This window comes from Hyla sarda, chromosome 3 (genome assembly GCF_029499605.1).
Source record: "Hyla sarda isolate aHylSar1 chromosome 3, aHylSar1.hap1, whole genome shotgun sequence".
Classification (NCBI taxonomy): Eukaryota; Metazoa; Chordata; class Amphibia; order Anura; family Hylidae; genus Hyla; species Hyla sarda.
Window position 1 is genome coordinate 263,561,965 of NC_079191.1, and position 17,676 is coordinate 263,579,640.

The window sequence follows — 17,676 nt, forward strand, 5'->3', positions numbered from 1 at the left end:
TTTTTACGTACTCTGTGGAATTTATTTTCTTTTCTTTCAAGATTCATACCTCATTTTTGCATGAACTGTAAGTGAATCCAATAAGTTCATTGGCAATGGAGTAGTTGATCCAGACGCTGTACAATTTGTTCCTGGTAGTGGTATCTTTACATTTCCATTTCCATAAATTGTTTCCACAAGCACTCCCATGGGTAACGTGAAACACTCGGAATTGGTGGAGTAGGCATTGCACAGTAAGGCTATTTTGTAGTCGTTCATTTGTAAGCTCTTATTCCGTAAACTTTGTTGCAAAAACCTAGCATAATATAAAAACAATAGGTTTAATGTAGTATTTGATCCAATAATGCATTACAAAAAGCTGATTTTTTTTATGCTTACCGTAAAATCTCTTTCTCGGAGGATCCATTGGGGGACACACAGACCGTGGGTATATGCTGCTGCCACTAGGAGGCTTGACACTAGGCAACAAGAAAAGTTGGCCCCTCCCAGCAGGATATACCCGCCCACAGGCACTTGAGCTAATCAGTTTAGTCCCAGAGCAGTAGGAGAGGGCTGACAGGCAAGAAAAAATAAATAAATAAATAAATAAATAAAAACAGTAACTGTCCGAGGAAACCACAGAATAAAAATTTACTGAACACACCTTCGGAGACACCAGGAACACCAGAATAAATGGGTTGGTGCTGTGTCCCCCAATGGATCCTCCAAGAAAGAGATTTTACGGCAAGAATAAAAAAAATCTACTTTTCTCGATCAGCTCCATTGGGGGGCACAGACTGTGGGGGGTACCAAAGCAGTCCCTGGGGTGGGTAAAAGTTTTTTTTTTTTTTAATTTAGGTGGATTGCTGGACACAGCTGCCTGCAACACCTTGCGAACCAGACTAGCATCAGCAGATGCAAAGGTATGTACCTGGTAGAATTTCGTAAAAGTGTGTAAAGACGACCAGGTGGACGCCTTACAAATTTGCAAGGCTGAACGACAGAACAAGTGGAATGAGCTGAGACTCTGAAAGGAGGAGGCTTGCCCTTGCAGCGGTAAGCTTCCGAAATGGCAGAACGGATCCACAGTGGAATGGTTGCCTTCGAAGCAGGAAGCCCCTTACGATGACCCTCTGTTATCACAAAGAAGGAGTCACACTGGTGAAAGGAAGAAATGACAGAGGTAAATCTGAACAGCCCGTACCACATTAAGCCCATGGAACAAACATTCCCTGGGATGAGACTAAGCAGGACAAAAAGACGGAAGGACGATGTCCTCATTTAGGTGAAAGGCGGCTACCACCTTAGGTAGAAAGGACAGAACCGGACACAAAACAACCTTGTCCTTGTGTAAGACCAGGTAGGGAGAGCGGCAGGAGAGGGCCATCATCTCCTAAACCCTCCGAATAGAAGTGACCACAATGAGAAATGCCACTTTCCAGGAAAGGAAACAAAGAGAAAGGTCCCTGAGAGGTTTGAAGGGAGTACCCTGCAGGGCACTGAGAACCAGACTTAGATCCCAAGGGGGAGTAGTGGATCTGTAAGGCGGGGCCGCATGAGCCACACCTTGTAAAAAAAATCTGGATGTGAAGATCAGATGCCAGGGGACGTTGAAAGAGAATGGAGAGAGCCAAAACTTGTCTCTTAAGGGAACTGAGAGCCAAGCATTGTTCCAGCCCTTACTGTAAAAAGGAAAGAAGTCGTGGGGGAGAGAGAACACAACTGGAGAAAAGGAGTGAGATTTACACCAACCAAAATAAGACTGCCAAGTACGGTGGTAAATCTTCGCAGAGGAGGGCTTGCGTGCCTTGATCATAGTACAAACTACTTGGGGAGAGAACCCCCTGGCTTTCAGAACCGGGGTCTCAACCGCCACACTGTCAAATGCAGTGACTGTAAACTGGGATGGCAAAGGGGACTCAGAGAGCAGGTCGGGACAGACTGGGAGGCGCAGTGGCACGTCGTACACTAGACGAACCACGTCGACATACCACGCCTGCCTGGGCCAGTCCGGAACCATGAGAATGGCGGGAACGCCCTCTGCTTTGAGCTTCCTCAGGACCCTGGGAAGGAGAGGAAGAGGAGGGAAGAGATAGGGGAGGGCGAGATCCTGGGACTTTGCCACAAAGTGAGGAACTTTCTGGTTGTGGTGGGACGCAAACAGGTCCACGTCCGGGGTGCCCCAGATGTTGCACAGTTCCGTAAAAACCTTGTGATGAAGAGCCCACTTGCCAGGATTGGTTGAAGAGCGGCTGAGAAAGTCCACCTCCCAATTTTTCACCCCTGGTATGTGAATCGCCGAGATAGAGGGACCTCTGAGCTCCGCCCAGAGAAGGATCTTTGAGATGCGTGTGCCGCCCTGGCATTGACATATGCCACAGCTGTGGAGTTGTCCAACTGGACACGAATAGGACTATCCTGGAGAAGGCGCCCCCAATGGCGGAGGAAATGGTAGATTGCACTGAGTTCCAGGATGTTGATGGGGAGAAGAGCTTCCCGGGAGGACCAAAGGCCCTGGACTGTCCGGTCCCTGAAGACTCCTCCCCCAACCACTGGCATCCGTTGTGATGACCTGCCAGTGGAGGGGCAGAAAGGATCACCCCTGGCGAAGAGGGGACCGAAGCCACCACAGGAGGGACTGGCGAATCCTGGAAGGAAGAATGATCCTGTGGTCGAGGGATAGCGGAGACTTGTCCCTCCGGGAAAGAAGAGAAATTTGAAGAGGGCGATAATGTAACTGGACGAAAGGAACGGCTTCCATCCGACCCAGGACTTCCATGCAGAACCGAATGGAAACTGGAACAGGACGCCGGAGAATCTGAACTCCTGATAACAGAGCAAGGCGCTTGTCCGACGGAAGCAGAATCTGGGGGGTCACCATGTCGAACTGGAGTGCCAGGAAGATTAGAGACTGGGTGGGAGTCAGGTTGCACCTGATTGATCACCCACCCGAAATGGGACAAGGTCTGAAGAGTGAGACGGAGTCTCTTAATTCTGGGCCCTGGTTGTAGCCTTGACCAGGAGGTCGTCCAGTTAGGGAATTACGGACATACCCCACACCCCATGCTCGCAGAATGGTGATCACTGCCACCAGGACCTTGGTGAAGACCCTTGGAGCCGTGGCCAGCCCAAAGGGAAGGGCCACAAACTGAAAATGGCCCTCGAACTGCAAAACGAAGATATCGCTGATATGCTGGAAAAATGGGGATGTGGAGGTAGACGTCTCAGATATCCACCTAGGACAGAAACTCCCCTTGATCCATGGATGCCACTACAGAACAGAGAGACTCCATATGGAAATGACATAGGAAAAGGTGAGAAGGTTGAGGAGCTTCAGATCCAGGACTGGGCGGGCGGAACCCCCTTTCTTGGGAACCACAAACAGGTTTGAATAGAAGCCCAAAAAAAACCCTTGGGAGGAACTGGGACGATCACTCCCTGAGAGAGAAGGGTCCGAAGCACGACTCGAAAGGCCACTGTCAAGGAAGTGGAACAGGGGTGGGGATGGTTGGTGGCTAACGAAAAATGTGATCCCTTGGAAAAAAAAGCAAACTCGATCCGATAGCCGCTGGAAACGACATCTCAGACCCAAGAGTCTTGCATGTGGGCGGACCAAACGTCCTGGAAAAGGGACAAACGCCGGGTGAGAGCATACCTTCAGGCAGAGGGAGGCTTACGGATGCCTGACTTGGCCGCGAAATGGCTGGAACGGTTATCCGATTTCCAGGAAGGACAGGTCTTGAAAGAAGGAGCCTTCTTATCCTGTGAGGGTGCCGGTCTGGTCGCCCTACTCGAGCCATAGGACCAAAAAGGGCCAGAAGGAGGTCAACTTCCTTTGGGAGTCGGTACGGCGAGAATTATTCTGTGCTAATAATGAGCTCTTACCTCCAGTCGCCTCTGAGATAATCTCATCCAGGTGTTTTCCAAAAAGTCAAGACCCAGTTAAAGGTAGCTCAGTGAGAGATTTTTTGGAAGCGGCATCAGTGTTCCAGGCCTTGAGCCACATGGAACGTAGGGCTCGGCGATATGACCAAATATGTGTATCACTGTATTTTTGTAACTTATGGCAGTTCCACGGTATAACACAGTATTTCTTTCACCCCCCACAAATCATGTGACCCGCGAGCGCTGTTCTGCTCCCCCCCCCCCCCCGCAGATCTGGAGACCTAGGACCACGACCAGGAGAGTGGCCCTTAGAAGAGCGGGTAGCGCTTTTAGGGTGACGGGGAAGAGGAGCGAAACCTATGAGGAGAGCGCCTATTCTGGCTTCCGGACTCTGGAGACGAGCCAGAGGAGAAACCTCTAGGGCGCTGGTGAGAGTGCCTAACATAAGGAGAAGGAGAGCAAGTCTCCCTGGAAGGCTGGCTTAAGGAAGACCTCTCCTATGCAGTCACCACGGAACGGGAGACCTGAAAAAAATGAATGTAGTGTATACTAAAGAAAGTGCGGCCGGGAGAAAGGAGAGCTTTCAGCTGTGTGCGAACAGCGCGGCCGACAGAGAACACAAGCTCCGGCGCTCCGATCGCATTGCATATGGATGCGGGCGATGCGAAAATATGCTGGGGCGCATGCGCACAAAGCAGGCACCGAGCAGGGCTGTGAAAATGTCCTTAATAATGTAAAAACACATATTGAAATGTCCTGCACTACTGTTGCTGTCCCCAACGGTCAGAATGGCTGAGACTGTCCTCAGAGTGAATAAAAAGGAGTGGGCTCCAAATAGGGGGCTACAGAGGTTTAGAATGCCGAGAAGGGCTAGAAACCTGAGGAGAAAGGAAGAGAAATACTAAACTTGTCCTTAGAAAACATACCTAATGAAGTCTTCAGTCAGCTAGTAAACACCTGCATCATGCCGGGCTGAAACAGCGAGACGAGCAGGGAAGGTAGGGGGACCCGGACTCAGTGGGACAACCCCAGGTGCTGACCGGTGGCAAGAAGGGGTTCACAGTACATAACTTGATGCCTGTGCCCCATCTTCACAAATGGGGAAACAGTGAACGCTATGTTCCTGAGACCACACCTAAAAAAGAGAGAAATAAAAGGGAGAGAAAGTTCTAACTATACATCCCTAAACCCAAAAATAGGAAAAATATGCAACCAAGTCTGGGGAGCTCCAGACCTGTGTCTGCCTCCTACTGACACTAAGATAAAACTGATTAGCTCAGGTGCCTCTGGGCGGGTATATCCTGCTGGGTGGGGCTGACTTTTCTTGTTGCCTAGTGTCAAGCCTCCTAGTGGCAGCAGCATATACCCACGGTCTGGAGCCGATCAAGAAAATATGTATAATACACTTATAGGAAATCGAATATTAAAGTGGTATTCTGGCACAGACAAAAGGCTGCAAAGTTTATTTACACAGAACTGCAGTACAGCACTAATCCTACACCCTAAACATTGTCACAATGTTGCTCTGTATATGCTCCTTCTCAGTGCAACAAGAGTGAGGGAGGGGTTTAGCTGAAGCCCATAACTTCTATACTACGTTCTTAAACTTATATAAAGAGAACACAAAAACAAACACATGTGTTATCATTAATGATGCAGAACAAGGCCATAGGTCCCATTTAAAGAAAATGAAATTACTAAGAATTTGCATCAAGAGAACATATAATAAATATGATATAAACCAGAAGCGTTGTACGTACTCATGATGTAACTTTAGAGAGTGAGGAATAGGAATCTGTAGCTTGGAATTGTCATTTTGAGCTTTCCTGTTAAGATGGATCCAAATACAAGTCATTGCAAAGGAATGTGTGGATTGAGGCTTGGTGATATCTGGAACAGGGATACACTAAAACAAAATAAAAATAATGAAAAATTATTACTGGAAACATCTGTAAAAACATTTTAATATTTAGATGGCTATTCTGGTCCATTAAGTGGAAAATGATGACGGCTATTACTCATTTACGACAAGGGCCACCTTACATCCCAACGTCCGTTCCGCAGGCCGAACTAACTCCCTGGATTTGCATGGGGATTATTAGGGTTTGGGGAGTGAACAAGACTGGACATTTCTGATCTTTTAGCTATATTTCAAAAAGTATATATATTCTATTATATCAATAAAGATGTATTGAAATTAATATTAATCATTGAAAGTGATATTTATGAAAATATTTCTAAAGCTCAAATGACAGGAAATACATTTTGTACATTTGTTTAAGTAAATACTCACCTCCTTTTCAGGGTACAAGAGGTCAAAGAGCTTCATGACAGGTAAAAAGTCAGCTAAAGCATTCTTCTGTATACTTCCAGATATAAACTGAAGAAGGACCCACATGAGATGGTCTCTGCCTTTAATGAGACCTCGACCTGCAAGCTGTAACAAATTTGTGTTACTAATAGATAGTCTGGTGTATGAGATCACCGTCTATTTAATCTATGCCAGTAAGTGTATGTCATAAAACAAAACAACTTTTGACATTTAAAGATGTCAAACATTTTCATTGATTGTGGTCTGGTTTTAAACCTTCCTCCAAATCACAAAAACCAAAGGGGAGAAATGTACAGTTAAGGGTGCATTCACATCACTTTTTTTTTTATTTTATTTATTTTTTTAACAGAGTTGCCACATGCGGTTTTCAATGTGAAAATCCGTATGCAAAACCTTATTAATTGACATCCCCTCCAAACTGTGCTAGATATATCCAGTTGTGTACGGTTTTGATATTGTATTGTAGTTCCTGTGTGCAAAACCGTGGTCTACTATGGATTTGGGTTCTTTCTTAATGTTAGAATAACTGTAAACTTTTTATAATATTGCACTCAATGCAAAACACATTGAGCATTAAAGTACATACGGTGGTGTCAGTTTTTTGTTCCCCGTTCAGAAAAACAAAAAACATATGGCAACCGTATGTAAGAAATGCGATGTGAATGTAAGGCCCCTTTCACACTATAAAAATTCATCCATAATGAACATCAGTCATAAAAATCTTGAAAATCGGCCGTTAAACGAAAATCCCATTATGGTCTATGGGATATTTCTAATAGCCGTTTTAACCAGTTATTAATAACAGCCGTTATTTTGTGATGGGTGATAGTAACAGGAGAAATAGTGCATGCACTATTTCTTCCGTTCATTCGCCCGACACAAAATAATGTCTGTTATTAATAATGGGCGATAATGGGTTAAAACGGCTATTAAAAAATCCCATAGACTATAATGGGATTTTCTAACGGCCGTTTAACGGATGATTTTCAAGATTTTTATGACGGATGTTCATTACGGATGAATTTTTATAGTGTGAAAGGGGCCTTACCTAAGTGATTCTCTCCCCATCTCTCTCTGCATGAGATGGGCGCTATACTTTCTTAAGAATCAGAGACGATCTAACGATTGGTAGGAGTCTGAAGACCCAGAGCCCAACTGGCTCAAAACTTTTGACATATCTATATGGATTTATTATGGTCCAGATTTATCAATCTGTCTGAACCAAAATTGAATGGTTTACCCATGGCAATCAATCAAAGTTTAAATTCAATCAATCAAAGTTTAAACCAAAGCCTGTTAAATTCAGAAAGCTAGGCTGTGATTGGTTGCTTTGGGCAAAACCAGATAGTTTTGGTTACACATCGATAAATCTGGGCCAATCTGTGTTATTGGACACAGGCAGTTAGGGTAAAATTTAGGGAAGAATTTCATAAAGCCTGCCTTTCTCATTACAGTCTTCACACGTACAGGATCCTGCGCAGATATGATACGCAGGATTTGTAACTGCAGATTAGATGTGGTGCTTAGTCATTTAGGCTACATTGAAATCTGAAAAGGGGCAGCCAAGCAGCAGCAGCACGCCTCCTTTCTCTCCAACTCTGCCCCACATGTTTGGTGTACAGGGCTCAGCTTTAACCATTTACAAATGGCCATCAGCAAAACTAAAGGTTAATTTTATTCTCCTAGCATTCATCTACAGCAAATGGTATGCACATGTAAAACAATTCATGTAAAAACAGCTGGTGGTTCTCTCTAGGTTCCCAGGACTGTCAGTACCTAGGTCTTATACTAAAGCACTATGCTTATGGAACTGCAGAATAATGTGTCTTTATGACCACTGTAAGGCTGCATTTACACCAAGTCTAAGCCATACAGCAAGGGAATTGGAAAACAAGTTGCCGCCGAATCCCTGCCGGACCTGTGCCCTAAATGTAGTGTGAATGCAAAAGTCTTATTGACTGTCATTATTGAGTTCAATTTTTTTGTATGATATATATGTGTTAATAAAGGCAAAAATGAAGTTCTGAAAAGATAAGGCAGGTGGCAGCAATGAATTGTGTCATTCATAAGTCTGAGAGCCATGTGTTAAATAATACAGTCATTGTACACCATTTAATACCTTTTGGTGAAGAGACAAGACCATATGTGGAAAACTTGCAAACTGAAAGAGCACAAAGAAAATCAGCTGGCTTGAAAGATGCTGCCACAACAACTGGCTTGTTCCACCATCGTCAAACTTCTCCTCTGTCTCGGATCTCTCCATGGCATAGACGACCAGATCAACCAGCTGGTCCTCCAGTACAGGACATCTCTGCTTGTGCTAAAAATGAAAAATTAGTATTCCAAAAGTCGTATGTTCTGAAATGATGTATCAGCACATTAAAAGGTAGCCAAACAGGGCAAAAAGCATGGAATGGAGTACACATTAAGAATGCTACTGGAAGCTGAAACTAGTGACAGAAATTGTTCAGATCGTTAAATCTCTTATGAATTTGAAATCAGAAGTCAGAACAAATGGCACGATCAATATTGACCATCAAGAAACATTATCCTAGTTTTAGGATTAGATCATGTATTTTTTTTTATTCCAATTACTTTTGGCACTGGATATGAACGATAAGATCCAAAAGGCTGGAATAACGATTCTCAATTGCCATCAAGACGGCTTCTGTCACCATAACTCAGTTTCCATTTAGCTACAGAAAAGATGAAAAGAAGCAGAAGACTAAACAAAGAATTGCAGTGTCCCTTTCTGCAGGCAAAATTAAACGTATATATTTTTGCAGAATAAAAATATATACAAAGGGTCAACAGAAGCCAATAAAACAGTAAAAGGCTATAACATATTGATGAATCCAGAATCTGAATTGCCCACTTTATGAGGTTATTTAGTTAGTATCTTTAAAAGTATAGGTAGAAATGACAACTTGTTTTTTTGCCATAAAAAAGGGATAAGGAACATGTCTTGCAAGTTATAATTTGTACAATAAACATTACCCTTACATGCTCTTTGCCAACGGAGAAACAATTAGAAAGATGCAAGACTAACAACAATATGGCAAGACATGCCGTGACAAAGAGTAACATGTAGTCTCGCAGCCAGAAGAGCCACTCAGTGGACAGGCTGACGTAACAATAAAGAAACCACAAGTAAGGTAGCTATAACCTGTGTCTATGGCTCTGAAGCCAATGGCAGTTCATGATCTCCCAACAATAACTACAAAGCCTACCAATTAACATTAAAAAAAAAAAGGTTTTAAGATCTTGGGACTTGTTCACACAATACAGAATCCGTGTGAAAACTGCACAGAAGCTGCTTCCTGTCGTTTTCATTCGAAACCAAAGCACAGATTTTTTTGAACGAATCTGTGTTGCAGGAAAGAAAAAATAGGGAAAGAGTAATTTTATTTTATTTTTTAACATAGAATGGATACTGCGTCAGGGTGCCTAGATGTAAGTGAGCCACAATGAAGGGGTCTAATTGGAGACCAAAAGCACAGCCAAATCTGCGGCCTAGAAAGTGAAAATCTACATAAGATTTTTCCGGCAGTGTGAAAATAGCTTAAGAAAGTGTCTGCCGAGATCAAATGAAGAGCGCTGTTTACAGAACTGTAACCAAATGCTTACAATGTAAAATCAGCTTCTCAATTGGTAAAACCTAGTCTCTCTGATGAGAAAAAGCTTCCAGCACTTTAATAAAAGTGAAATGGTATCCCTATCACTCACAGTATCTTTAATGCAAACATAACAAATCCCACCCATCATTAACATACAGTTTTTGGACACAATTCACTAGGTTCAGGGCACAGTATATAAAACATGTCCAGAAACAGCTTTTAATCTCCATTTCTCACCCCAATATCTTCTCTCCCTACAGAAACAATTAGGTGCTAATAGCTATTATAATCCAAGTGGCGTAGGGATAGTTGGCCTTATACCCATCAATGATTAAAAGTGTTCCCTCTGCAACTCAAAACAAGACTAATATATAATCCTATATATAGTCATGTTGGCACCCCTGAAATTTTTCAAGAAAATTAAGTGTTTCTCACAGAAAAGGATTGCAGTAACACATGTTTTGCTATACACATGTTCATTCCCTTTGTGTGTATTGGAACTAAATCAAAAAAGGGAGAGAAAAAAAGCAAATTGGACATAATGTCACACCAAACTCCAAAAATGGGCTGGACAAAATTATTGGCACCCATAACTTAATATTTGGTTGCATACTCTTTGGAAAAAATAACTGAAATCAGTCGCTCCCTATAACAATCAATAAGCTTCTTACACCTCTCAGCCGGAATGTTGGAGCACTCTTCCTTTGCAAACTGCTACAGGTCTCTTTTATTGGAAGGGTGCCTTTTCCCAACAGCAATTTTAAGATCTCTCCACAGGTGTTCAATGGGATTTAGTTCTGGACTCATTGCTGGCCACTTCAGAACTCTCCAGCACTTTGTTGTCATCCATTTCTGGGTGCTTTTTGACACGTTTGGGGTCATTGTCCTGCTGGAAGACCCAAGATCTCGGACTCAAACCCAGCTTTCTGATACTGGGTTGTACAGTATGACCCAAAATCTGTTGGTAATCCTCAGATTTCATGATGCCTTGTACACATTCAAGGCCCCCAGTACCGGAGGCAGCAAAACAACCCCAAAACATCACTGAACCTCCACCATATTTCACTGTTGGTACTGTGTTCTTTTCTTTGTAGGCCTCATTCCGTTTTTGGTAAACAGTAGAATGATGTGCTTTACCAAAAAAGCTCTATCTTGGTCTCATCTGTCCACAGGACATTTTCCCAGAAGGATTTTGGCTTACTCAAGTTCATTTTGGCAAAATCTAATCTTGCTTTTTATGTCTCTGTGTCAGTAGTGGGGTCCTCCTGGGTCTCCTGCCATAGTGTTTCATTTCATTTAAATGTCAATGGATAGTTCGCGCTGACACTGATGCTCCCTGAGCCTGCAGGACAGCTTGAATATCTTGTTTGGGGCTGCTTATCCACTATCCGGACTATCCTGCGTTGACACCTTTCATCAATTTTTCTCTTCCGTCCACGCTTAGGGAGATTAGCTACCGTGCCATGGGTTGCAAACTTCTTGATAATGTTGCGCACTGTGGACAAAGGCAAATCTAGATATCTGGAGATGGACTTGTAACCTTGAGATTGTTGATATTTTTGCACAATTTTGGTTCTCAAGTTCTCTTCTCCTCTTTCTGTTGTCCATGCTTAGTGCGGTGCACACAGGCATTCAATGCAAATACTAAGTGAACTTCTCTCCTTTTTATCTGCTTTCAGGTATGATTTTTATATTGCCCACATCTGTTACTTGCCCCAGGTGAGTTTAAGGGAGCATCACATGCTTGAAACAATCTTATTTTTCCACAATTTTGAAAGGGTGCCAATAATTTTGTCCAAACCCTTTTTGGAGTTTGGTGTGACATTATGTCCAATTTGCTTTTTTTCCTCCCTTTTTTTGGTTTAGTTCCAATACACACAAAGGGAATAAACATGTGTATAGAAAAACATGTGTTACTGCAATCCTTTTCTGTGAGAAATACTTCCTTTTCTTGAAAAATTTCAGGGTTGCCAACATTTTCGGCCATGACTATCAATACAAATGGAGAGATTTATCAAAACCTGTGCAGAGGAAAAGTGGAGCAGTAGCCAATAGCAACCAATCAGAACACTTTTATTTTTAGAGGCCTTTTTAAACAATGAAAGAAGCATGTTTTCCTCCGCACAGGTTTTGATAAATCTCCCCCAAAGATTTTTCATATGTTAAAACATCAGATTTTTAGTTGTTTCCTGCTATGTCATAAAAACAAAGAATTATGGGGAACAACCTGTCACCAATTTTATGCTGCCTACACCACAAGTTATCAGGGCAGTCCCCTCCCCACCCCAGAAGCCTGTTTGGTGTAGGAAAAGATCTACCATCGGGACAGACCTGATGACTCATGGTTCAGACAGTATGAAAGTGGTGACAGGTTCCCTTTAAAGAGGCTGTCTAGGCAAAGTATTTTTGTACATTTATGCACAAGGAGGAGTTGGTGGAGTCAGAAAGGCGGAGCCTGTGAGCCCACTATGTTCCAGGGCAGCAAAGCTTTTCTGCGATTACATCACGCCCACTCCTCCTCCATTGACACAAAGGGCTGGCCTGTCTGCAGCAGCCCTGTGTAGTTGTCTTGGCCATGAGCTGCCTGTTAGCGAGCGTGACATAGAGAGGCGTTGTGGCCCCTGGTAATAGCACCCTTGCCTCTCTGTCTGTCCTGAACAGATTACAATAGCATTTTTAGGGATAGAAGGCACCCTAAATTATCAACAAAAGGTATTCCTGGATTAGACTTTTAAAGCCCTACTGTTTTCATCCCATTGGTTTTACAGCTTAAAACTATGCCAAAGTACTATTACTACTACTAATACTACTATGTGAAAATAGCCATAGATATCGAATGCATTAAGAACTTGGCATTGTCATTATATAAATGGGCACTGTCATTTAAAAAAATTAAAATAGACATAACAAAAGCTTTCATCAGTTAGTGTCTGAGTGTTTAGAACCCCATGAGCAGAACGAGCCAGGTTGGTCTCTTCCATCAATGTGTCATATCGGGTAACCACACCACTTTTCCTCCTGGTGCTGGCTAGGATTAATAGGTGCTGAGAGTAGTTCTAAGACAAAGAACTAGCTAATGAACCAGATCTCCGCGAAACGGGTTGCATGATGGGAAAATAAACTCTTTGCCTTGGAACTACTCTCAGTACCTGTTAGTCCTAGCCTGCACCTGGAGGGAAAGGGTTGTGGTAACCCGAATTTAATCGCGACTAGGACGGACTGCAGAGAGCCGTGATGTCTGAATTTTCTATGCTTTCCCCAATGTTGTACTTGGCATGGTATAGCCACCGTTGGTAAGCATACACAATATTCGGGTGGGATTACCAATTTATTGCTGAGGATAACACACCACAGAGCGCTTTCGCATTGTGTGTGTCATTGTGTCACACAACATTGACTGTGAACATTGACTTACATTATGACTGTTTCATAAAGTAAGTAAATGTTCACAGGCACAGATCAAGGACAAAAGTGCCCAACTATTCATTTTACTTCTTACATAGATGTATCTGCCCCAGTGGTAAAAACTTTGTTTGAAATATTTTCAGTGTAGAATGAATTTAAATGTTATTAGCAGCTCACACATCATAGACCGATGTATAATATTGCTTTGTGTGTGGTCACTATGCACAAGCTTCAATATCAGTGGTCTCAAACTGTAGTCCTTCAGATGTTGCAAAACTTCAACTCCCAGCATGCCCCAACAGTCGTTGTTGGTTGCAGCCAACGGCTGTCCAGGCATGCTGGGAATTGAAGTTTTGCAACATCTGAGACCACTGTTCAATATATTTGTTTAACTGCCATTGAATTTGTGGCCAGCTGTAGTTTATACAGGTAAAAACACAGCAAGCATTAAAAAGTTATACCAATCCATGGTAGTAAAGCAACAAGCTAATTGTAGATTAGTATAGAATGAACTTGTCAAGGAGAAAATGGTTAATAACATTTGAAGATAAGATTGGAGACTGCTTGTGACCCCTTGGCCGACAAAATTTTAGAAAAACTATCATCCAAGACAAACACTTACCGAAAAATGCACAACACCACACTATAAAATCAATATTATATCTAGCATGCAAAAACTAGTGTACAGGGCTTGAAATTAACTAGTCCTGCGCATTCAGTTGTATTTTAGAAAAATGGAAACTCTTTTAAACGTTTTGGTTTAAAAACAATATATAAATACTGACTGTAAATAAAATTGTAGAACAATTGCCTTCACAAATCTCTTAATTTAGTAGTAATTCAGATGGGCTTCCTGCTATGGAGGATACTATGGAAAAAGTGGATGGGCATGAACTGTTTGCTAAACACATACAAGACAACAGACTTATGGTAACAAGCACACTAGAGTAGTTAAAGGCCAATGGCATAATACTAAATACTACTGCCACATAACCATCCCAGTGAATAAATATGAATGAAAGACTTCTAAACATCTAAGGAACCTTAACGTCACCAAATAATTACAATGACACAACAGTAAATATACTACTCACTAAAATGAAATTATACATAAAAAAAAAGTTAAGCTGCAGCACTGCAGAAGATCGCTCACTAAATGGATGATAAATATGCAAAACATGAAAAAAAGTATACATACTTACACTTTTGCATCCTATAATACATATAATTCTATGGGTTCTGATGCAGTGTAAAACGTATACACAGAGTAGGAATGTATGAGTAGAAATGTGAATACAAACTGTAATGACAAAAATCAGTGAAATGACTTCCACCACCAGGCATCTTAAAGGAATGTTCACACTAACATATATATGTTGCTGATTTTACGCGGTGTTTAGCTATTTATTTATACTGATTTACACAGCATAAAATCAGCATAATAAAATCCTCAGTGTATATGCTACATGTGAACATAGCCTTGAAGGGATTCTCTGTGTATTTTACAATGAAGACCTATCCTCAGGCTAGGCTTTAATGGCTTAACAGTGAGGCGACAACAGCCTAAACCCCCACTTAACAAATGCTCAGTAAATAGTCATGTAAATGGGAACGTGGTGCAGTAGACCGATGCTTTTGTGAGGCTTCCAGCACATTTATTGTGAATACACCTGAGCTGCAGCTCTGCCTAACGTCTTATTGCAAGGCTGCTGAGTACAGCAGCCCGCTGATCAGACATGGATGGCTTATCCCAAAGATAAGCCATTAATGTCAAATGCCCAGAGAACCCCATTAAGGTGTATAAATAATATATGCCATAAATATGTAGCTATGTAAATATGTTTACAGCAACATTTTTCTGAGCCTCAAGCTCCCATCAGTATTGCCTGCTTCATTAGGGAGAAAGTAAGTTGGCTCATTCAAGGGGAAGGGCAGGATGCATATACTCTATGTAAGATGCTTTGATCAAAAACAGTACCACTCTGAAGAGGTGTAAATCAGGAGGCAGAGGAAGAACAAAGGTTTCTGCCTTCTGCATTTCAGACATAAAATGAGGAGAAAAGAGTGCTGTTACATAGACTCTAATGTAATCAGCACTGGGCTCATAACAGTTTTATGTGACAGATATGATATATGAGTTATTAACTTCTGCGTAAGTCCTTTAAAGGGGTTCTCCGGTGCTTACACATCTTATCCCCTATCCAAAGGATGGGCATAAGATGCCTGATCGTGGGAGTCCCGCCGCTGGGGACCCCCGGGATCATGCACGCGGCACCCCGTTTGTAATCAGTCCTGGAGCGCGTTCGCTCCGGGACTGATTACAGACGACCAACGGGCCGGCGGCGTGTGACGTCATGCCTCCGCCCCCCTGTGACGTCAGGCCTCCGCCCCTCAATGCAAGCCTACGGGAGGGGGCGTGACAGCTATCACACCCCCTCCCGTAGGCTTGCATTGAGGGGCGGAGCGTGATGTCACACGGGGCGGAGGCGTGACGTCACACGTCGCCAGCCCCGTGGTTGCCTGTAATCAGTCCCGGAGCGAACACGCTCCGGGGACTGATTACAAATGGGGTGCCGAATGCATGATCCCGGGGGTCCCCAGCTGCGGGACTCCCGCAATCAGGCATCTTATCCCCTATCCATGGATAGGGGAAAAGATGTGTAAGCACCGGAGAACCCCTTTAAAGAAAAATTGACAGCTAGTTTACCCGCAGTAAACACAGTATGCTCAGTGTAGTGCGGGTGAGGGGCTGTAAAATTAAGGGGGTTACTCACTGAAATGTTTACTAGGTGCAGCACTCTTCTTGTAACTAGTTTCATTCTTAATGTGCCCCGGCTCACCGAGTTCCCCTGTCGCCTACATATTCGCTGTTGGCACAGCCCCCTTCATTATTATACTAAGGAAGGACGTCCATGTTAAAAAAAAAATGTATGCGGTTGCAGTACGGTTTTGTCTCCGGTTTAAAAACCGTACTGCAACCACATTTTTTTTTTTAATACGGTTTTTACTTTGCACATGCGCATTTGCATCCTAAAGCCCCCACCCAACACCCCTCCCATAAAAAATTGAAAACATTTTCAATAACATTTTTTTTTTTTTTTATAAAAACTGACAGAACCGTATACACTTTTAAAAATAGTATACGGTTTAAAGGGTACCTCTCATCAAATAAACTTTTAATATATTTTAGATTAATTAATGTTGAATAACTTTCCAATAGCATATTAATGAAAAATATGCTTCTTTCTATTGTATTTTTCCCAATCAGTCCTGTCAGCAAGCATTTCTGACTCATGCTGGAGTCCTAAACACTCAGAGCTGCCAGCCTGCTTTGTTCACAGCCAAACAGGCTGTGAACAAAGCAGGCTGGCAGCTCTGAGTGTTCTCCTTTGTGAACAAAGCAGACTGGCAGCTCGTAGTGTTTAGGACTCCAGCATGAGTCTGAAATGCTTGCTGCCAGGACTGGTAGGGAGACCCCTAGTGGTCATTTCTTCAAAGTGGAAAATTAAATAGAAAGAAGCATATTTTTTAATAACATGCAATTGTAAAGTTATTCTGCATACATTAATCTATAATATATCAAAAGTTTTTTTGATGAGAGGTACCCTTAAAGGGGTATTCCGCCCCTGGCATCTTATCCCCTATCCAAAGGATAGGGGATAAGATGTCAGATCGCCGGGGTCCCGCTGCTGGGGACCCCGGGGATCGACGCTGCGGCACCCCACCATCATTACTGCACAGAGCGAGTTCACTCTGTGCGTAATGACGGGCGATACAGGGGCCGGAGCAGCGTGACGTCATGGCGCCGCCCCTCGTGACATCACAGCCCGTCCCCTTAATGCAAGTCTATGGCAGGGGGCGTGACGACCGCCACGCCCCCTTCCCATAGACTTGTACTGACGGGGCGGGTCGTGACGTCACGAGGGGCGGAGCCATGACGTAATGATGCTCCGATCCCCTGTATTGCCCGTCATTACGTGCAGAGCGAACTCGCTCTGTGCAGTAATGATGGCGGGGTGCCGCAGCGGCGATCCCCGGGGTCCCCAGCAGCGGGACCCCGGCGATCTGACATCAGCGGAATACCCCTTTAAGGACTCAGCCCATTTGGGCCTTAAGGACAATTTTATTTTTACGTTTTAGTTTTTTCCTCCTCGCCTTCAAAAAATCATAACTTTTATATTTTCATCCACAGAATAGTATGAGGGCTTGTTTTTTGTGCAACCAGTTGTCCATTGTAATGCCATCACTCAGTTCACCATAAAATGTATGGCGCAACCAAAAAAATACTATTTGTGTAGGGAAATTAAAAAGAAAACCGTAATTAAGCAAATTTTTGAAGGTTTCGTTTTCAAGCCGTACAATTTACCATAAAAATGACATGTTCTTTATTCTTTGGGTCAATACGATTAAAATGATACCCATGATAACTTACTTTTCTATTACTGTTGCGCTTAAAAA

At 43.0% G+C, this 17,676-nt stretch overlaps 1 protein-coding gene across 2 annotated transcripts in view; it reads right to left on the reverse strand.

Moving 5' to 3' along the window:
• The window catches only part of MED23 (mediator complex subunit 23), a 91,973-nt gene that overhangs the window by 30,673 nt on the left and 43,624 nt on the right, over window positions 1-17,676 (reverse strand). For both annotated transcript variants that reach the window (XM_056566560.1, XM_056566559.1), the window contains 4 exons: window positions 8,316-8,516; window positions 6,158-6,301; window positions 5,625-5,770; window positions 50-295 (listed from right to left, as the gene is read on the reverse strand). In XM_056566560.1, the coding sequence (XP_056422535.1) occupies window positions 50-295; window positions 5,625-5,770; window positions 6,158-6,301; window positions 8,316-8,516 (737 nt within the window). The remainder of the gene's footprint in view (window positions 1-49; window positions 296-5,624; window positions 5,771-6,157; window positions 6,302-8,315; window positions 8,517-17,676) is intronic.